The sequence below is a fragment of the Sebastes umbrosus genome, chromosome 1 (assembly GCF_015220745.1).
Source record: "Sebastes umbrosus isolate fSebUmb1 chromosome 1, fSebUmb1.pri, whole genome shotgun sequence".
Lineage (NCBI taxonomy): Eukaryota > Metazoa > Chordata > Actinopteri > Perciformes > Sebastidae > Sebastes > Sebastes umbrosus.
The window spans coordinates 11,611,592-11,634,680 of record NC_051269.1 but is presented as its reverse complement, the minus strand read 5'-3'; the positions used below and the strand labels follow the sequence as shown (position 1 = coordinate 11,634,680).

The window sequence follows — 23,089 nt, the reverse complement described above, 5'->3', positions numbered from 1 at the left end:
TTGTAGGTGTTAACGAGGTCAAGGATGAAATCTGAAACTCACCTTTCAAGACAACAAGGACGAGACGTCCCAAAAATGCTCCAAAAGAAGAAAAAAAACTGAACATCTACAAACTTCATCTGCTGAGGAAGATCGTGTAATACGATCAAAATCTCTAGAAAAAGCCACTAAATAGTCATGAGACTGCTTTTTGAAAAACAGGAGGCTCATAGACCTGTCTATGTGTTCTGCTGATACAAAGAAGAGGTTTGTGAATCACATTTTCTTATCAGGTTTTTTTGAAATTTTTTCAGCAGGAAGTTGTGCAAAGTATAGTCAGATAAAGCTAAAAGAAAGCAATGACGTGTCATCTTTTTTTGTTGGGGAAAACACATAACAGATTGTTCTGGCTTTTAGTCTAAGTAATTGCTTCATCTGATCATGTTTAAGCTCTTAAGAAGCTGCAGCAGAGAAGTTAGTTTCAAACACTTTAATTGTGTCTATATTGTAGGGTTTGAAACATCTAATAAATACAAGTTAACAGTATGAATGTAAACTGCAGGCGTCTGGGTCTGTAGAAGTGAGTCCTGCTGCACTCAATTTCTGCTCTATCTCTCTAATCATCCTTTTTTGTATCCTCAGTCTGTCTCACGTCTAAGCTATGAGACAGAGTCATGTGGAGTTTTGCATTTCCTATGAATAGGTAAACATAAATTTGAATGTGTGTGTGTTACTTTGTATGTGCGTGTGCAAACACCATGTATGGTAAAGATGACGCAGGTATAAGCAGCCATGTGTGCGGGGTTCAACAAAACGTGACCTCCTCAGAAACATATACATGATAAAAACAGGGTCAATTGTTACGCTGACGATCAAATTACATAAAAAAGTTGTTACTGTCTACACTCAGTTGGCAGTTTATAGGCTTATCCAATGAAGTCTAGCCTTAATTTTAATGTTTTGTTTTTGCTGAAACTGTTGTAGGCAGCTGTTAATTCAACTTTATTATGATTTTGGAGGCTATTTTTTGTGGTAATGTTAACGGTGAAATTGATAACATTGATACCATTCTGTCACCAGAGGCCTGTACTATGAAGCAGTATTTTGGGTTAGCGAGGTAACTTCAGGGTTAACTCGGGGTTTTCTGTCCTACGCCGGTGGTTCACTTCTTACCGAGGTAGATCAACATGGTAACTTACCTAACCTGCTCTGGAGCAGGTTATGTTCCAGATAAGAGATCATTTGTATAAAAGCTCTGCCGACTGACCAATCAGAGCTCGTTGCGCAGATCATATGATAATATCACACAAATACGAAGAAGTTTAAGTCATAATCCAGGCTCAAAGCAACACAATTTAAACTGATAAATGCAGAAAAGACAACTGGCTGTATGCTGTGGGTGTTTACCGCTTTGAATTATGTTTTTATATTTATTTTTTTACTTGCTCCCATTCTGTTTCACAGTCATAGTCCTACACCCCATACCATTACCAAATGGCATAATTTAGCCTACAGTAATATACTCATCCATTTTAGTTTGAAAGCTATTTATATATCACTGCCCAATCTAGACGATTATATCTGACTTTTGAGTAGCCTATTCCGTTAAATTAATAGATCTGTAAATTTACGCATTCACACATAGGTAATTTTTTTCTTTTGCCAGCTGTCCTTCCTGCATTTGGCAGCCTCAACTGAGTTACTTTTATTCTGGATTATGTGTTTAACTTCTTTGTATGTGTCTTATATTATATAGTTTGTAAAAATGTGCCGCTCTGCTGACAGTAGACTTGTCCATGTTTGTGATTGGTCCTATGTTGCAAACACCGCCCCTGTCATGTGAACGCGCTCATAGCCAAATTGAGAAACCCTGGGTTGATTTACTGAGTTGATAACCACAGTCGTAGGACCGTTTAGCGGGATCTCGTTTGTTTGGGTTAGTTAAGCCAGATAACGATAAGATACCCTAGGTATGTTGAACTCACTTTGTAGTACAGGCCTTAGATACCGCATTCTTCCTCCTCCGTTCCATTGCATTCACTTCACAACAAATGGTTGCCAGTTTGTTACACAATCTGCATATTGAATGGTTGAGTTGAGTCAAGTCTCACTCATAGACTATATACAGACTATGAGTGAGACTCAGGCAGACAGTCATGTCAAGTGATGAATCTTTCGTGGTGGAGTAATGAAGTCATTTTGCAACATAGGCCTACATTAGGTGTGTGTACGTGCGGCGCCGTTTTTTTCCACACTAGCTGTCAACTTGATCACTGACGACCCAGAGATTCCACGTGACACTAAGATTGTTATACTATTGGCTCACAAGCCATGTTAGAAGTGGAAGCCGAATGTCTGATATTTTCCACAGAGATAAACAAAACATTAATTTTGGATCCGTCAAAATATTTTAAATGATTAAGATTAATAATATTTTTTCAAGGAAAAGCCATACTTTATTATGCACCTTTCTAAAAGCTCTGTGGATGTATTATTTTCTTTTTAAATTATTCTTACATAAAAATTTTATCAATAAAGCGTTTTCGATACACATTAGGCAGCAAACACGTATGATAACTTGACAAAGATGGAGCCTTCAGGTTGGAGCATGAAAGCTACTCAATGGGGTGTTTGTAATATTTTGCTCATCCTTAGTGATACAAGTGGACAAAATATTATATACAATAAAACTCAACAGCACCACAAACTCACAAAAGCCTCAAAATTGGCAATTGAGTGTCTAATCCAATTATTTTAAATACAAGATCATCTCAAAGTGCAGTGTAGTGTAGGATTTGGCGGCATCTAGTGGTGTGGTTGCAGATTGCAACTAGCAGAGTACCTCCTCTTCCCTTTCGAGACTGTGGTATTATGAGCCACCGAGTGCAAAACCAAGGTAACGCTGTTCACCTCGCTCAGAGGCCATCCTTACCATAATAACACTACTGTAGGAGCAACAGAAGTCAGACGGTGGCTGGTGGTACGACGGTTTTGTGCTCTGCGTCTTACGTTACCACATTTTCACAAGCATGTCGGAGAACTACGGTGGCCTTCGGGGAACGTAAAAACATGAAAGGCTCTCTCTAGAGCCAGTGTTTGGTGTGTCCGTTCTCTGCAACATGACGGACTCCATGAAGAGGGCCCGCTGGCGATATTACGAATCCTACTATAGCGAAGGCATAACCCGCCCTCCTGTGCTTCGGATTGGCTCGCCATGATATTCGTACCCATACCCTAACCAATATCACTCCTCGTGCATAAACCTAACAAATCCAACCAAAAAGAACAGTGATTACGAGCCAATCACGGGCAGAGTAGGGCGGGCTTCTTCGTTATGGCAGGATTTGTAATTTAGCGACCCGCTCCATATGTAGATATGAAGGGCTCATTCTAAGCTAACAAAAACATTCTTAGTTTCAAGTGATTATACACTAATGAAAACGAACTCTGATGTCTCCTCTGTCTGAGTTGAACACGTGCAATGTAAATGTGCAATAACACGTTGGTCACGTTTGCGTCACGTTTGCAATGTAAATACTGTAAACCTACTGTTACGGATAAGTGCAATAACATGCTGATCACTCTGTGCAATAATGATATGATGCTGTGCAATAATTATATCATTATCTGCTAATCTGGCAAAACTGTCATCTCATCAATATACATATTGTATTTTTATATTTTATATTATCTTTTGTGTTTTTTGTATTTATATTGCACAATCTCTTTTTTTATTGTACTGTCTTTTCATTAGCACCTATGGGATTGTCACAATCTGGTTTCGTTTTACTACACAATGACAATAAAGGGCTTAAATCTTGTACTTAATAATATTAAATTCCATTTCTGTTAATACATACCCCCGAAATGTCACACATGGTCCCTTTTAATAATAAGATTTTGTTGTTTTTTTGTTTTAACCTGAGCACCATGTGTGTTAAGCAAAGTCTCATGTTTGGCATGTAAAAAGTGAGGGCTCATCATTTATATCTCCTCATACTTTGAGCCAACATGATCACCACTAGCTGAAGAAGCTCTCCAGCTTTGTGGCAGCAGTGCCATCTCCTGCTGAGCTAAGCACAGAGCATATTAGCAGCCTGTCATGCTGCTGCTGCTGCTGCTGAGCGGATTATACTTACTGTACATGACCATTGTGACCTGAGACTGACAGACAGACAGCTTTTAATAGCTATCCTCACTATGCACGTCTAATAGTGGAGCTACAGCAGCCTGATCTGTGTGCAATTTGAGACTATTGTCTTATAGTGATGATGCACACTGCAAGAGAAAGCCTCGCTCATGCACTAACATGAACCCCACAACAGTCACTGTGCAGGAAAGAACATGTTAAATATGAACCTCCCACCCATATGCATGTGTTTCATCTAACAGCTGCAACAAAAAGCCACCGTTTTGAGTGAGAAAGCAATGCAGAAAATGGGTTAAAAAATCAGTTTGAGCTCGTTGTGTTTTGAGACGCCTGCAGCACCCAGAAGTGAACAGCAGGCGACCCGGAAGGTTTGAAGTCCGACTGAGGAGAGCAAGGCAGAAAGAAAGAAAGAAGAGAGTCTAATCCTTTTATAAGATATTTCTCTGCTCCTCGCTGGTTCAGGTATGTTGGCCGATCGATGCTAAATCTCTTCCTCTTTTTGTTGCTCTTTCACACAACAACAACCTCTCTCTCTGTCTCTCCGTGTGTCGCTTCCTTCGTCACCGTTTTCTGTTTTAAGTCATGCAAAAGTTGCATGTAAAAAAAGCAGCGTTTTGCAGCTGCAGATGTGATCAAATCTCGTCGTGCACATAAAGGCTTTGTGTTCACATCTGCATGGTGTTTTTATAGCTCAAGCAAGCTGCACAGCTCTCTGTGGGCATGATGATGATGATGATTGTTGTAGGAAGTGTCAGGCTTTTTTTCTTTTTTTTTTTTTTTTTCCTGCTCTCCTCCTCGAGCCGGGCTATTCAAACCTGAATCAAAGTAAACAATCATTCTGGACGCTTTAATGCAAATACGCACAACATGTCGCCACAGCGTCTCAGCTCATCTCTGGGCTGAATTATCTCTTTATAATAGTCGCAGATCTGCAGAATATGGCGTCCAGTGCTTATAAAAATAAGACAGGGCTGCCATTTTTGTTTTCCTTTTGTCTGAAATTTTTTAATAAACTGTCTGAGAATGTGGGAGAGGCGGCGGAGGGAGAGGATCATGTCTCTCTCTGTGTCTCTCTCTCTCTCTCTCTCTCTCTGGAGGAGATGATGCTCTCCTTCCCAGCTCTTCATCATCACCTTTATAACATCTAAAACATCTGAGTCTGTTGCCTTTTTAACGGAGGAATAATTTAGCCCAGGGAGGTACAAAGAAAAAGGACAAAAAGTTCACCCTAACTTTAGTTGCAGAGATGAACTTCTAACAGTATAATGACCTGTTTTATTACACTGAGGCTGACATATTCAGATTCACAAATAGTTTGCAAAAGACTGTGCACGTTATTGTGGTGACACTTGACTCAGGATTATTATTATAGCACCCATACATGTAAGAGAGCACAGATATAGATTCCTCTTCTATTATATTAATACTAACAGACAGTTACTACAGAATTAACAGCATGTAGCCTGAGAGGGATCTTATATTACTATATAATATGTAGTATAATATAGTATAGTATATAGTATAGTATAATTATATTAAGTATCACTTTCTAATATCCTTTTATAAGGGTTTATAAGTTGATTGTATTGATTAATAAATGATTTGTTATTGCTTTATAGTAGCACAGATATAGATTCCTCTTCTATTATATTAATACTAACAGACGGCTATTACAGAATTAACAGCATGTAGCCTGAGAGGGTCTTTTACTACTAAAGTATAATTTTCTAATATCCTTTATACGGGTTTATAAATTGCTTTTATTTATTAATAAATGATTTATAGTAGAGCTGCATGATTAAGGATAAAAAAAATCACGATTATTTTGATCAATATTGATATCGCGATTATTTATCACGATTATTCATTTACAACATTTTTATTGCACTTTTACATTAAAATAAACAGCACTGTTTTCACTTCCATGCTGTGCTACATTCTTGCTAATGTACATTTAGGGCTGCACAATATTGGAAAAAACTACATTTTTTCTGTTATATATATATATATGCCAATATGAAAAAAGATATAGATTCTTCTACTAATATATTAATACTAACAGACTGTTATTACAGAATTAACAGCATGTAGCCTGAGAGGGGTCTTATATTACTAAAGTATCACTTTGTAATATCCTTTTATAAGGGTTTATAAGTTGCTTTTATTGATTAATAAATTATGTATTAATGTTTTATAGTAGAGCTGCACGATTATGGATAAAAAAATAATCACGATTATTTTTGATCAATATTGATATCACGATTATTTATCACGATTATTCATTGATTTTATGTCGACGACATTTTTTTATTGCACTTTCACATTAAAATAAACAGAGCACTCTTGTCACTTCCATGCTGTGCTACATTCTTGCTAATGTACATTTAGGGCTGCACAATGTTGGAAAAAACTGACATTGCATGTTTTCTGCTATATATATGCCAAATATGAAAAAATATTCATGCTACCCTTTTGTTAGATACAATTTAAAGTTAAATGCTTCAATTTGATGCATTTTGAGAGCAAAATAAGCAACGTTAAGAGCTAGATAAACATTTTTATACTCTCAATTTAATCATAAACACATTGGTTGTGTAGATAATATCTATCCCCAAAAGTGAAGCCAAAACATCTTGATCACCGGCTAGTAATTTATGAAGCGCTTGATTTGATATGCAGCAATTTTCTATGAGCAGACCGCACATTTTAAACATCAATATCGCAGGCGATCATGTTCAATTATTTGTGGGAATCTAAAATCGTGATCGCGATAAATATTCAATTAAAGGGACTATTTGTAACTTTCAGAAATGCTTCTTAACAGCGACACCTGTGGCCGTGAAATCAACGAAAGTCAGCGTCGGGCTCGCGCTTGCTCGCTCTAAATATACCTGAACGAGCATCGCACAAAAAAGTGAGGCGACACACGTCAGCTAAAAGCACAATATCGCTCTATATTTCAGCTGCTTGGCAGTAATGTTAGCTGACCAGACGAAGGTCTCTCCATGAACATGATTTAGATCTGATCTTAGTGTTGGCTTTTCCTGCCTCAGCGCAGGCTAATGCAGCGGGGCTCTGCAGCGTGTCTCCCTGCTCTCTCCGCCCGCAGCCGGAGAGAGCAGGGAGACACCGGCACCCGGTCGGTGATGAGAGGGTAACGTACCTCTCTGAAGAGCTCCGTCACTTCACAAGACATGGGAAAGCTCTGTTGGTCTGGAGGAACTGCAGCATTTATTTCTGCACAAACGTCCACTCTACATTCACTAGATATTCTCGGAGCTAAACCAACTCTTCTGCAGTGTGGAGTGAGCGCGCGTTCACGTCTAGAGGTGGAGCGAGACAGCGAGGACGCGCGCGCATTCTGAGTGAAGGAGAGCAGGCAGCGGAGACGAGGCTCCAGCAACACGCGAGCATGCATATGCGAACGCGCATGTGTGGCGACCCGCTACATTTATATGCTTAAAAAGTTACAAATAGTCCCTTTAATTGTGCAGCCCTACTTTATAGATCAGTTATAAGCAATTCATTTGATATTTTGGGTTGCCTTGATTGATATTTATCTTTTAAGGGAGGTAATAATGCAGTTATATATGTTGGTAATCCATTTATAAATGCCTGTGGATTTTGCACTTTACAAAAAGCCATCAAGTCTCCAGTTATAAATGTTAATAAGTCATTAATAAAGGGTGTTTTAAGCCATCACAGATCTGCAGTTGTACTTTAAGTGGGTAGATTTTGGTTCAAGAGAGTTTTTACAACCTGACAACCCAAAAGTTGATGGCTTAACTGATCTATAAAACATTAGTAAATGATTACTAACCATCAGTTACAAATTACAACCCCTTATAAAGGGTGACTTCTGAGAAAGTACCATTACTTCTACAGCACACCAGATTAATGACTTTGTAATGATGAAAACCTCTGTAAAAAAGGGATCAAAAGTTTGATGTTTTCATTCAATAAATGTCTTGAAGGAAAGAGCAGCAGAGTTGATCCATAAACAATAAGCAACTGTTTTGATAATGAATTAATAGTTTCAGTCATTTTTCAAGCAAAAAGCCCAAACAATCCTTTTCTTCCAGCTTCTTAAATGTGAAAATGTGATGCTTTTCTTTGTCATATATTATAGTAAACTGAAAATTGTTGGGTTTTAGACTGTTGGTCTGACAAAACAATACTTTTGAATACATCACCTTGGGCACTTGGATATTATAATGGCCATTTTTTCACTATTTTCTGACATTTTGTTGACAAAACAAATAACCTATCCACCAAGAAAGTAATGTGCATATTAACAAACAATGAAAATACCAGTGATTTGCAGCTTTTTTTAACTCCTCCGCTCTAATGCACCTGCATCAGAAATACTGAACATAATCTTTTTCCTACCTCCTGGAAATACTTCAAACCCTGTTACATGCAGGCATAAATATTTAAACCGTGTAGGAACTCAGCTGCATTTATGCAAAAAACATAAAACTATTCTGGCAAAAGTGGCACAAGTAGTACTAAAGTAAGCAATGCAGTCTAGACCTGACTCTACAGGTTGATTGAAAGGACTCTGTAAGGCCTTAAGTGGGCATACACCAACATACAGTATGAATGTATACACAGGATCTGTCAGTCATATACAGTACCTTGCTGTCATTAAAAAAAAAAATGTCTGTGTGAAGCGTGTCGTTTCAAGAAGTGACACAAAGATGTCCAGCAGCCGCCGAACTCCTGAGCCTGCTCCCCGGAGGCACAAAGCCTCCAGGAAGTGAAACTGATCCCCACTGGCATCATTAGAGAAATATTCTGTGGGGTTTGCTGTACGCTCGTACCCCTGAACGTATCGTTTTTGTTTCTCTTGGCTCACAGAGATGGACTGTGTTATGCCTCCGCTAAGCCAAACAGACTTAGGAATGGTGAAGTGTGCCAAAGCACGCAATGCAAAATGTTTTAAAAAAAGAAACTTCATACGAGGTTGAGAGGAGACGCTATGGAAAGAAAAACCCTCTGATCAAAACTTCAGCAGCAAGCAGCTCTCTCTCTGTCGTAAAGGTTTCTGTCCATCTGGCCAAACACACAGAGTGGGAAAGCAATGTGCTTAATTGCAACCCCTTAGAAATGTCATGCTCTTAGAAAAATGTAACTACTGTGTCACTTACAAATCAGTGTGGTTTTCTGTGCAGCATCCTCATTCTAGTTATTCCATGTTCGTGATATTCAGTTGGATTACTGACCTCTCAGCTTTTGACTATGTCATTCAGGTCTCGCTGTACTCTGAGGTGAGACTGTGCAACGTTTCTCCTGTTTCCACACCAGACTCTTAACCCGTCGGGGCCCCATGTGTCGAGGAGGAGACAGACAGTGACAGATTAGGATCTGAGCCACATCACTTTTAACGTCTCTGTTTTCTCTGATAACCGTTTTTTCAGAGAGTACCCTAACTAGCTGTTGTAATCATGTGAGAGCCTATCTCTCAGGCAGCATGCCCATCTCAAAGTCTTGTGGTTGGAAATCCCAAGAAAAAACCGCATCACTCACTTGAACGTCCTCCTCTGATGAAGCATCGTGTAAAAGCACAAGGTCTCCTCTTGCACTTTTGAGAAAGAGAAGGAGAACTAACACAGAATGTCTTTGAAAATACACCGTCACAAGACAAGTTATCGCAAAATATCACGTCAAACAGTCAGCTGGTGCTTGGGTGGAGAGTAACTGGCACAAGTTTTAACCACTGTTTTGTACGCTGACAATAGATCTTCACATCAATTCAAGGAGGCAGTTTTTAGGAATATCTTACAACAGTGATTCTCAACCTGGGATAAACAAACTAAATAAACCTGTAAGATGATTCAAAGCTTCCTCGAATCTTTGCCTTTTTGTGTCTAAATTACGACTCTGAACATTAAAGATTAGAGCAAGAACAGAAAATCACTCACCTATTCAACCAGTGATGAGGAGTCACAAGTAAACATTCTTTGTTTCAGAGGTCCCAAGACAAAAAAGATTGAGAAGCATTTTCTTACCAGTCTGACTACAAATATGTTCTCGATACATGTTTCACTGATTGACAGAGAAGCTGCCCTCACCTTGTTTATGACCCTTGTGTGTTTATTTCAGGATGGCTGAACCTCGCTTTAACAACCCCTATTTTTGGCCTCCACCTCCTACCATGCCCGGCCAGGTGAGTGACTCCGCTATTCACACTAATTTATGCAAGTTAACCTTAAGCAGTAAAATCATTGTATTGTACATTTTCTATGTAAAGGTTTGTTGTTGTTGTTTTTTTTCCAACAATGTCTTTATTGATTTTAAAGGGATAGTTCTGGTGTTTTGAAGTGGGGTTGTATGAGTTATGTATCCATAGTCTGTGGACGGGGCCGGCAGCAAAACGTATTTTAGCCACCTAAAAGAAAGTCTCACATAAAAAAAATCACTTTAATAGTACGTTATATTTAAAATATTTCCGCTGGTTTTGCCTCGCTGTCAGACAGCTATACAGTCTATGTTTCAGACGGGGAACTGAAACCATTATCTGTGCTCTTGCCAAAGCAACCAGACTCCATTGGAAAAAAATTTAATTTTACCTCGCAGAACACAGGAGTTGCTGGTCTACCGCTGCCTCGATCGGTTGGTTTGTTTGTTTGTGTTATTGTACCGAGGCAGCGGTAGAGCAGCAACTCCTGTGTTCTGCGAGGTAATACACTGATACACTGACTATGCATGCAAGTACATCATACAACTCCACTTAAAAAACACCCAAATTATCCCTTTAACAACAACGAAACACAGACAAATATATATACACACACACACATACCAGTTTGCGTATTTACACAAAAGCACAAAAATACAGGACACCTGGACAAAATATCCAGTACACAATCCACCCCACACCACCTTAAAAAAGAGTATTGGTTGAGGATTGTATTCGGGTAATACACTTCAGTTTAAGTACATATTAATGTATAAATATTGGAAATACACCGTGGCAGATTTGGCCGTTGCAGTGGGTTATCCCCAAGTGCTTCATATGGGCTAAGTTTGTCATCTCTAGATAACATATGAAGGGAGCCCAGATGTTGTGAAAGAGTGAGTGATTACCCCTGATAGTATATGTACTTTTTTTCTAAGGGCAGAGTTGTAGATATTTCAGAAATCCATTTACCCACACTCTGCCTACCAACCCTTATCCATGATAGAGCAATAACTCTTTTGGCCAATAACAGCCCTATATCTAAAACAAATGTGTTGTCTCATTCTCATGTTATGAATAGCTGGATATAAACCTAGTATAAAAAGCTTTGGGTCTAGAGGTATTTGTATGGATAATATGTCCTGGATACACTTGTTCACTTCTTCCCAGAACTTTGTTATGTGAGTACACTGCCAAAGACAGTGGAAAAGTGTACCTTTTTCCTTTACATCCTTGATACATATATCAGGTATAGCACTATTGTATTTATTGAGCTTTTCTGGGATTATAGGTTCGCATCAGCCAATTATATTGCATTAATTTAAGGTGTGTTAATTGTGCCATCTCTTTAGACACGCTTTTGGCTGGTAGGGGGCATTTTTTTTACCTTTGGACTGTCAGGCTAGCTGTTTCCCCCGTTAAGCTAAACTAACTGGCTGCTGGCTCTAGCTACACAGTTAGTGTACAGGCATGAAATCTTATCGTTGAAATGTCAGCAAAACACAAATAAGCACATTTTTCAAAATGTCAAACTATTCCTTTAAAGCAGTGTTTCTCAACCTGGGGTTCAGGGCCCTCCAAGGGGTCCCAGGGTTAATCTGAGAGGTCACAGATGATTAAATGGATATACAGTTGTGAGAGCCATATTGTATTATTTACAGTTTTTTGCATTTGATTATCATTTAAAAAGTACATTGTGTTATGCTATTAAAAATGTTTGACATACTTTAGAATTGAGGTCAGTTAGTCATGTAATAGAACGGGCTTTGATCTATATAGACTCAATGATGTGTGTTTTTCCCTGTTAAGATGTGCTCCTCAAGTCGTCCTGCTATTGAACAATGTGGGCGTGTCCCTTTAAGTATGGTTAATGCTAGTTAGGCTTCAGTGGAGCAGGATGGGGAGCAACAATTTTTCTGACTTTTTGTAGTGGCAGCTTGCTCTAACCCATCCTCGCCACTTCTAGCAGGATGTAAATGTTTCTGACTCACACAGATCACAGATTCAGTTATTTTTCCAGCGGAATTGGTCAGTTTTTGATAGTCCAAGATTTGTCATATGGAAATATTTTTGTTTGTTTTAATTTTCGTGGTTTAAACATTTCACTCACTATACGAGCCTCATCTTTTAAGCTGATCAAGAAGTGAGTGTCTGCAGAAGGCAGGTGGAAGTTGGACATGGTAGGCTACGTGAGTCAGAAACCTTTACATCCTGCTAGAAGTGGCAAGGACGGTTTAGAGCAAGGTGCCACTACAACAGAATTAAAACAATCCATCACAGAAAATTGTTGTTTTTTTCTTTACTTTTCACTAATTTGAGCTTTTTTTCTTGCGAAAAAGTGGATATCTCTCTCAAATTAGAGAAATCAGAAAAAGAAAGAGTCCATAAAGTCAGTCACAAGTGGACATTGCTTCATTTTAAGATATCACAAGACAAAAAAGGTTGGGAACCACTTGTTTAACACCGTGTTAAATTGTTGAGATGTTTACATTAAGGAAGTTTTGGGTGCAATATCACTTATCAGCCTCTAGAGGGAACTATCGCCTCATACACTAACACTGACTCAACTGATGACTGTTCTCTTGTCACAAATGTTGTTTTCTGGCTGTCAGCTGGATAACCTAGTCTTGATCAATAAAATCAAGGAGCAGCTGATGGCAGAGAAGATCCGACCGCAACATCTGCCCGCTGCCTCAGCCCCGTCCCAACAGCCCTTACTGGCTCCCCCCATCCAGGCCGATGGCGGCCAGCATGGGATGTCCAAAACTCACCAGATGCAGGTTCTCCACAGCCACAGCCCGTCTCAGCCTGACATCGCCCTGCACGCCCGCCCCGCCTCCAGCTCCGTCACAGGTACTCCTCACCTGCCTCCTCACCTGCCTCCCCAGTCCTCACACTTTACCAGTGGTGGAGGACATACTCAGATCCTGTACTTAAGTAAAAGTACTAATACCACACTGTTAAAGTGCTCCACTACAAGTAAAAGTCCTCCCTTCAAAACCAAGTATGATGTTATTGGATTGATATTACTGCTGCTTTAATGTGTTTGTTGCATTTTACTCCTGTACATGTTTTAACTACTTTGTATACTGTTGAGTAGTTTAATCTACAGCAATGCATTATGGTCTATCAAATCATCAGCGCGCCGCTCTCCTGTGAGAACCACATACTATATCTAAAAAGTCAACTTGTCAACTTTGTGACGATGCGTTGTCCTGCTGATCCAACAGGCTTTTTAAATAGTTTATTTTAAGCTTAAGAAGTAGGAGAATTTTCTCAACCCATAAATGAACGTCACCCTTCAGTTTATCAAACTAAGTTATAATTCAAAGTCATAAAATTTGGAGATATATTGTTTTCATTCAAAAATTATAACTAGTAACTAAAGCTGTCAGACAAATGTAGTGGAGTAAAAAGTACAATGTTTGTCTCTGAGATGTTGTGGAGTAGAAGTGCAAAGTTACATCAAAATGGAAATACTCAAGTAAAGTACAAGTACCTCGAATTTGTACTTAATCACTTGAGAAAATGTAATTTACATTCCACGACTGCTTTTTACTGATATGCAAGAAGTGTATCTATCCTGCATCAGTTAGTTGGATGAGTTGGTTCAGCTTTCTCTCAGTGTCCTCTTACCCTCTTTAACAGCTCAACATTGTTTTATCACGTTGTGACTTCGTGGCTCTTAACAGTTTTTTCAACACATGACATGTTTCAGAAATCTGCCACAGGAAGTTACACATTAGTTCCGTTTGGCGTCTCTACATCACGGTTAAACGCAATGAGCTTTTGAACGCTCTGGTGACCATAAACCACAATGTGATAACTTTGCATCCGACTTTGCTGCGTGTCACTCTTGTTTTTACACATAAGGAGGTAAAGTCAATGTCAACGAAACACAAAGGTTAAGACTGTTTATGTTGCTGTATGATGACCTAAATTAAACTTTAGTTCAGTGTCTTTATACCAGCTGTACATTGTTGGCATTAAGACACTCAGGTTGATCAGGTTGATGAAAGATGTATGTATTTTTTAAACGTGAATTTTCCTGCACATTTTTACCAGGTCGGATTCTGGGGGATGTAAACTTGAATCTGGACGATAAGGCAGCTATAAAAGCCAGAGGATTATGGGAAGACTGGCATCTGCGTCAACTTATAGATCCCTCCAGGACGAACCACGTCTCAGGTAACCACAGTTTGCACAGTTGGTACTACCTGTTGTCCTACTCCTACTCAGGTCTGCGGTTTGTTGGGTTTCATTCATCATTAGTTCTGGAAATAATGTTGGGACATTTGGACCTCTCTCTGTGCTGTACGTATAGACTAAGAATAATGTTAACACTTTATGGAGACTGACTTTAACTTTAAGTTGCTTTGCAAACACAGCTACAAACACTGCAAATATCAGTGTTTGCTAACCATCCTACCATATGGCCATTGTTTGTCCATGTTGTCACAGTTTGTCTGTGTTTGCATGACTGTAGCCCTTTTCATATTAATTGGCAATTTGATGATAACTTGTCCTCACTTTTGCACCCATTAGGTGTGGCGCTGGCATCCAGAACGGGCAACCTCAACACCTCAGAGATCATCACCCCCACCACACCCAACTCGAGCAGCCACAGCCGGCTGGGCGGAGCTCCTACACCTCACCTCATCTCAGGCTTAGCCTGCAGCCACGGGATGGAGCCTGGGAAAAACAACGGGGGCCTCGTGGGACTCCTCGGCCCTCCTCCAAAGGAGGAACGGGGGCGTAAGAGGATCAAAGCAGAGAATGGGTCGTCTCTTTTGGTGGTGCCCTACCCAATCCTAGCCTCAGGCAACGACTGTGTCACCATCACTACCAAACCGGGAAAAACCTACAGGTAAGAAAGGGCTTATCTAGATCTAGATAACCAAGTTGCAGTGCCTCCGACTCGTGGCTCACAATTGTTTTTTAGGTTAACTAGGAGTACAGTAGATACAGCAGGTTTCAAATCTCCCTCTGTATTCCTAAAAAAGGAGGAAAATAATGATTTGCAAGACCAATAACATTTCTTTTAATAGAATTTAAATTAGTGTCCACCAGACTGGAAAATTGTCTCAGGTCACCAAAACCTTAAAGCAGCCCATAAACATGTAATGTGTAGAACAAGTAGGGTAACAGAACACAGTCCACTGGTGAAAAATATAAATAACATGTCTAAAACAAAGTATCAAATATGAATACACAAAATAAGATAATGCAGGGAAGTTTTTGTCACCGCCCAAAGATGTTTTAGCTAGTGACAAAGCAAATTCATAGCACCAAAGTGACAAGAATTGGGGAATTAATAAATGCAATTCTGTTTTCTCTGTTACAGCCACCTCACTAACGGTTAAAACTATAAACCAGCACATAAATGACAACTACCAACGTAAGCCATCATGTTCTGAAGAGACACACTATGTTATAGACACTAACAAAAAGTAACATTTGCATTTGGGAACATGAACTTCTCAGTCCAGCACTCTGGACTAGGCAGGCATGATTGTGAAATGTGGGCCGTTCCTTCCCATCACTATTACACTACTCAGCTTTTGGGAAGTCAATAAACCGTCTTGCTGCGGTTGTCTTGCTGAGGTTAAAGTATGTAAACCAACTACTACGCATGCTCCCAGTGGCGGAAGAGGTCAGGAAATGGTCTCTCATTTTCTCTTTTCCATCTCTCTGAACACCTGACCTTTAATGACTGGACATACTTTTGTATTTATAGTTATTTATAATAATTTAATCCCAGTGAAGTTTACTGGTTAAGTGCATTTTTGACAATAAAGTTTATTGTTAAACTGTGAAATATCCTTCCACCATTACATATCTTTTGTTTGATAACCACATTTGAAGGATCATAGCAAAAAAACGTGTGTTTATATATATATATATATATATATATATATATATACTGGAAAAACAAAGTTCGGAAACTTGTGTTTGGTGGATTATTTCTCTGTTGTTACAATGCTAATTGGCATTGTATTTTACATCATTGGAAAGCCTGTTTATTTACCTTCGCAATGATGTCCAACTTGTAAGGATCATGCATTTGTGGGATGAGCAGCACAGCTGATTATGTGGGTAGCGCCCAAGAAAAATTTGCCAAAATGCTCTGTCAATGGTAAACAGTGTATTCTCCTGTTGGTGTTCACTCTTGTTTTGAGTTGTTTGGTGGATTGGATGATTGAACTCTCTATCAGTAACAAGGAACAAACAAGACATATTGGCTATTTTATACTTTATTTATTTAATACACCGTCAGGAGCCTCAGTAGCGGTGGAAGATCCATACGCAGCCACAACAGCCTGGCACCTCCTCCTCATGCTGGTCACCAACCTGGTCACACGTTGCTGTGGGATGGTGTTCCATTCCTCAACCAGGATTCGTTGCAGGTCAGCCAACAAGGTTGTGTTGGTCACTCTAACACATACAGCACACCCAACCTGATCCTACAAGTGTTGAATTGGGTTGAGGTCTGGACTCTTGGCAGGCCGTTCCATTCTCTCTACTCCCACATTGTGGAGGTAGTCTGTGATAACCCTGGCTCTGTGCGGGCGAGCGTTGTCATCTTGGAGGATGAAGTTAGGTGCCAGATTGTGGAGATATGGGATCGCCACTGGCTGCAGAATCTCATCCTGATATCTCCCTGCATAGAGATGGCCTTCAATGATGACAAGCCTTGTTTTGCCAGTGAGGGAGATGCCGCCCCACACCATGACACTGCCCCCACCAAAAGCTGTTACTCCATCGGTGCAACAATCACCATAGCGTTCTCCGCGTCGTCTCCATACTTTGACCCTGCCATCCAACTTTGGCAGACAGAACCTGGACTCATCACTGAACATGACATTCCCCCACATGTTCAGGTTCCATTGTCTGTGTTGTCGACACCAGCGCAAACGGGCCTGACGGTGAAGGGCAGTCCTTGCAGGCTTCCTGGTAGCCTTATGAGAATACACTGTTTAGAGCATTTTGGCAAATTTTTCTTGGGCGCTACCCACATAATCAGCTGTGCTGCTCATCCCACAAATGCATGATCCTAACAAGTGGGACATCATTGTGAAGGTAAATAAACAGGCTTTCCAACGATGTAAAATACAATGCCAATTAGCATTGTAACTAAAGAGAAATAATCCACCAAACACAAGTTTCCGAACTTTGTTTTTCCAGTTTATATACAGCTGGGCTGTATAACAATGACTCATTGCTTTTACTTTCATGCATAGTCACACCCCAAAGATCCATTCTGAGCCAGGAAAAAAGCTGTTACTGTGGGAAAAATACATTTGGTTCCCAAAGGCACCCTATCATGCCTCCCAGAGGTCTCAAGCAGAGGAAATTAAGGATGAGAACTGTCAGCGTCTTTATGGATTTTTCTCTCGTCCTCACAGTTTACATGTGACTCAGCTTTAGCTGGAGTTTCCCAGATATTTACCAAACTGAGACTCCGGTTAGGGAAGTATTCCTTACTTGGGTACAAGTAGAAATGCAAGAAAGCTATGCAAAAATACTCCATGAGAAGTAAAAGTTTTGTATTAAAAATGCTACTTAAAGCAGCTATGACTAATAATTTAAAAATAACAATGATTAAAATGACTGTCTGAGGTGAATGGAGTCGCTCCTAGTGACGAACCCCACAGAGAATTAGCACCTGACTCTGCAGTTGTTTTGTTCTTCCAGCCACAGCAGGCAGCTTCGTTCAGTGTAAAAGCTCTAAGGAGCCACTTTCCACAACCTGCTCGGCACCAAACGGCAGCCAGACACAGTTAGCAAGTAGCTGGTGAACTTAGTGGAGCATTTAGCAGCTCAAGAGACAGATATTTACCTCAGGGGCTGGTAGAGACTAAAAACAGAGCTAACAAATATTGGGCTTACATTCGCCAGTTGGCCATAAACAGACTCCAAATGAATGTAAATGTTGCTCTGTATCTGCTGGATGTGTAAATAGGCAACTGTTTGTTCCCCATATCAACACAAAAAGGTGATGGCATGTCAGTGTTGGGTTTAAGGCTTGTTTCTGCTTACCTGCTGACCAAAAAAAAGCAGTAGGCTTGAGTAAAAATACATGCATTAGCAGGTAAATCTATTTAAATATCAAAAGTAAAAGAACTCACTATGCTATACAGTGTATTGCAGTATGTAGTAAATTATTATGAACTGATCCCGTGTTTTGTATATACTGTATGTATCTGCAGCGTATCTAATAACTATAGATGTTATGTAAATATTATGGAGTAAAAAGTTTAAAGTAGAAATTTAAAGTAACATAAAGTGGAAATACTTTAGTAAGGTACAAGCACCTCAAGAAATAACTTACTAAATGTACTTAGTGACTGTACTTTTCACCACTGAGAGACACAGACAGACAGGTTTCCTGTGTGAACCAATGTGCAAAGAGGAAGCAATCGCAAACTGCTAAAATCGCCCTCACCCCACATGGTCTTTCTCAATAATGAGGACAAATCTGCAATTCAGCAGCATGAAACGTATACATGTGCTCTCTCTGTGTGCGTGTCCCTCACGTGTGTCTTCTGTCTGTGTCGCCGTGTTCTTCATACAGGTGTAAAGTTTGTCCGCTGACCTTCTTCTCCAAGTCCGACATGCAGATCCACTCCAAAACGCACACAGAGGCGAAGGCCCACAAGTGTCCTCACTGCACTAAGTCGTTTGCGAACGCATCGTACCTGGCGCAGCACCTGCGCATACACCTGGGCATCAAACCTTACCGCTGCTCCTACTGTGAGAAATGTTTTCGCCAGCTCTCCCATCTGCAGCAGCACACCAGGTCTGATCCCATGACATTTTGTCATGTTATTTTTCTTCATCAAAGCTGTTGTGCAGCGTTCATAACAGTCTTCTTAGCTGGAGCAGCCCACTATAATGTGCTGTTTCATAAAGTACATAGTAAGCTGTGCTGGAATATGATGTAGTCAAAATTATTCATTTAATACACTGGGGATAATTTGTTCCTTAAATCAGGTAGTTCCTCATACTAAGGGTCCGTTCAACCAAATTGCAGAAGTACAAAAGAACCTTTTTCTACACCCCTTTCACTTCCCTCTAAAGATTTCAGCTGTAACTATAGAGATAGTTTAGATTTTATGATATATATCACAATGAGTAGTTTTCCTAGAAACTCGTGCACTTAAGAAATATTGTCTGTGAAAACTGCTGACAGTGTGATCTGTCCCAGAAGACAATGTCACATTTACCCTTCTGATGAGCTTCTTAATGAAAGGTTTAATGTTAAACATAAAAACTGTGTTTTTATAAAGACAATATTGAAACAGCTGACCACATTTTTTGACTGTATATATATTCAAAATGTGTTTTGGGAAGACATGTTGGTTTGGTTACAGTCTTAAATATCTCCCATTAATCCATTTAACAGAGACAATGTCTCTAAACAGTAGAATTGACTATGCAATAAACAACTTAGTATTATCCATAAAGCCAGATGTGCAAAAAAAATGAATCTATGATCTTTGAAAGAGATTCTTCTAGATTGCTTGCATGTTGGCTCATACTATGAAAGGGAAGTTTCACAATTTTTCAGATATGTCTTTAAAAAGCAGTCAGCAGCTCACTGCTGCACGATTTCCCGAGTTTTATCTTACCTTATTTATGTACATAGATGTTCTCATATAGGCTTCAGATAAACTTTTTAATCCATTGCACGGCATCACCAGCATCACTTAAATTGGAAGTGATGCAGTAGAAATCACTTACATTGGAAGAGCATTAGGAATTAACCTTTTAATGGCCAGTATGAACGAAAGGAATGATTACAGCAAGAAAACACCTGCACCTGCAGCCTTTAAGACAGGCTTGAAAAATTACAAACTTATCCTTTAAAGCTAGAGTTGCTAATCTTCTTCAAAAACATTTTTGATATATCTGTTGAAATTCTCATTACATCCTGACAGCAATCAATAAATCCAAGGTTCTGACCAAAAAAAAGAAAAAAATCGGTTATCTGTGGCTGTCGCAGGACTGTAATAAACCCGTCCAATCCTTTCATTCGGCCTGCGTGCACTCCGTCCGTGCGCTCACTGTGCGTCACCGGAGTCTTCCACTAGCTGCTAGCTTGACAGCTGTGAGTACTAACAATAGCCATGTTTGTTGTTTACGTTCAATATGTTTATGTTGCTTCGGACGGAGGCCTGAAGGGACGGGCTGTCAGTGTTGTCGACTTGACAACTTTCTCACTAGATTTAGGGGGCTTTTGGAGCTAGTGCTGCTACTTTCATTGGAAAAGAGTTGTCAACACTGGGCTGGGTTTTTCGGTTGGATAATTTTTTTAAATCTAGTGTACTCTTGCTGGTTTCTTAAGATTACCAACCCTAGCTTTAATTTAAAAAAGAAAAGAAGCTCAGGCTGTTAGCACCACAAACAAAATGGTAGAAATGATTGCATCACATGAGAAAATGTAACCTTAAACATGATATATATTTTTTGTAATTTGTGTGAAGTGACCCTTTAAAATAGCGTTACCTTGTGTTAGGAACTGATGTTCCGTGTTGTTGTGTCCAGTCCTGTCAGTTGAGGAGGAGCACGCAGAGTGTAGAGGAGGTGCTGTAGTCATCAAGGTGACTCCTTTGTCCTCCTTGTTTACTCTCTGCTGGAGAGCTTTTGATACTCTGAGTCTGCACACATGCAAACTGAATAAACAACGACAAAATACACTTTAAATAGTGTTAAACATGGAGAAAAACCACAAACAGGAAATATAATTTCAAAGAAGAGATTGATTTAGATTTGGTTGTTATGAGAATTTTGCACAAGGAAATATTTTTGGCAGATGTCACGAGTAGATTAGTTTTTCTTGTATGTACTTCCTGTCTGACCTGTTTTTGTCAAAAAGTTTCCGTTGGTTAATATTTACATAATTTTTCCTGTTTTAGAATCCACACAGGCGATCGGCCGTACAAATGCGCCCATCCAGGGTGTGAAAAAGCTTTTACTCAGCTATCTAATCTGCAGGTAAACACTGAATTATTTCATTTTGCCGATTGTTTTACGGCTCCGATCTTGCGCTGAGGCAACGCCCTTCACAAAGCTGCATGAAGGTGACTCAGTTTCTGTGTGTTTTTCCTCCCCCTGCTTAAGTCTCACCAGAGGCAGCACAACAAAGACAAGCCCTTCAAATGTTCCAACTGTTACCGTGCCTATTCAGACTCTGCCTCGCTGCAGATCCACATGTCTGCACACGCAATCAAAAACGCCAAGGCCTACTGCTGCAGCTTGTGCGGCAGGGCGTACACGTCGGTGAGTTAGAAGTCAAGTTAAATGTTAAAATCTGAACTGACTGCGGAGAGAAATGTCTAAATGTGTTGATTATTTCTTGTTGTTTTTTTCCCCCAGGAGACATACCTTATAAAACACATGTCCAAACACACAATGGTGGAACATGTGGTGTCCCATCACTCCCCCCAGCACAGGACAGAGTCTCCCGCCATCCCTATACGGATCTCCCTCATCTGAGCTCCTCACCCGCCTCCTGCCCTCCAATCAGAGACGTTTCCTGTGATATCAGCATCCTCTGATGGACTTTGAACCCATAAACAGGTTCCAAAAATGTGCCAGATTGTACAAGTATCTAGTGAAGAGGTGCTCTTTTAACGAGTATATCCTCCTTTCCTTTCTTGCTGACCAGATAGTATTATCGGGGACATCCAAAGATGACTTCTCAGCACTTTCAGGCCAGGAAATGACAGGCCTAAAAACGTCTTTTTCTATGTGACTTCACAGAAGAAAAAAAATACCAAGTATTGCTCCGGGCAGCTACAGTACATGGGAAATCTTTTTAAACTTTTTTTTGTGTTATAACAAGATTACATTGTCTTTTTTTATATGGTCCATTACTTTCTTTACTCAAGTCTTTGCAAAGAAAAATATATTTGCATCAGAAATAGTCTTCCGTTAGCTGAGTGGCCAAGTGAACATAAAGGTGAATGCTTCTATAACGTGTATTCATGTATATCGTGCCACTTTTTATGTCAGTGTTTGCAATGTCTCACCTTTCATGTGGCCACAATGCCCACACAGTTTTATTACAGTAATTTTGACCCTGACCAGGATGTGTGACTCATAATTAGTATATATTAATATGTTTTCTTTTACATATATTTTGTAATGTTATAAAATATGCTCGAGGCAGTCCTCGAGTTTAATCTGGTCAAGTTTACAAAGTGCTTTAGGTTCCTTAAAATATAAGAACGGTTATAAAGTGTTTGAAAAAAGGGACAAAAAAAACGCACACAAAAACTGAACTGAATCTTGTGAGAGCTTCTGCTTTCTGTGAGTACAGAGTAACAGTCAAAACACCCTGAAAATATGATCATTTATATGCATTTATTGTGCCAAATTCACCACAATATTTATGATTATTGTGTTAATATTAAATTGCATCATGCAAACTTTGGGTGTGCAAATTAATAAATGTCATGGCAAGACTGAAATGTTACGCCACCACACAGACAGATGTGTTGCTTTCCTGGAAAACATTAATAATGAGTTTACCTTTCTGGTTTTCAGCTATAATGCACAACTGAAACATCACAATTCATTGAAAACTCATTTTGCCATCATTTTATGAATGAAAATGTTGCCATTTTATATGCATATAAGCCTTAACTTTGTTACAACTGTAGGGTCCACGTCGTTGTTTTATCACTTTACATTTGCCTTTTATTTCATAGCATGATATATACTGTACATAAACTATATTAACTGTCAACCTGTTTTATAATAAATAACTATAA

At 39.5% G+C, this 23,089-nt stretch overlaps 2 protein-coding genes across 3 annotated transcripts in view; one reads left to right on the top strand and one right to left on the bottom strand.

Annotated features, from left to right (window-relative positions):
* The window catches only part of LOC119495306, a 27,655-nt gene extending 6,731 nt beyond the window's left edge, over positions 1–20,924 (bottom strand). Inside the window, exon 1 of the mRNA XM_037781673.1 lies at positions 20,820–20,924. The gene's annotated coding sequence lies outside the window, so the exon portion shown is untranslated. The remainder of the gene's footprint in view (positions 1–20,819) is intronic.
* znf362a (zinc finger protein 362a) lies at positions 4,446–23,089 on the top strand. 2 transcript variants are annotated; one of them, XM_037781652.1, is made up of 9 exons: positions 4,446–4,591; positions 10,235–10,298; positions 12,956–13,163; positions 14,376–14,498; positions 14,856–15,177; positions 18,886–19,110; positions 21,230–21,308; positions 21,435–21,593; positions 21,690–23,089. In XM_037781652.1, exons 2-9 carry the CDS (start codon positions 10,236–10,238, stop codon positions 21,807–21,809), a joined length of 1,299 nt encoding a protein of 432 aa, XP_037637580.1. In that variant the 5' UTR covers positions 4,446–4,591; position 10,235; the 3' UTR covers positions 21,810–23,089. The 2 variants fall into 2 exon arrangements, with proteins under 2 accessions (XP_037637580.1, XP_037637578.1); XM_037781650.1 differs by having other exon boundaries at positions 4,447–4,591; positions 12,923–13,163.

Coding starts and splice junctions, on each gene's coding strand:
- znf362a (XM_037781650.1), top strand. CDS start 10,236: ATGGCTGAACCTCGCTTTAACAACCCCTATTTTTGGCCTCCACCTCCT. Junction 13,164..14,375: donor CGCCTCCAGCTCCGTCACAG/GTACTCCTCACC, acceptor CATTTTTACCAG/GTCGGATTCTGGGGGATGTA. Junction 19,111..21,229: donor CATCTGCAGCAGCACACCAG/GTCTGATCCCAT, acceptor TTCCTGTTTTAG/AATCCACACAGGCGATCGGC.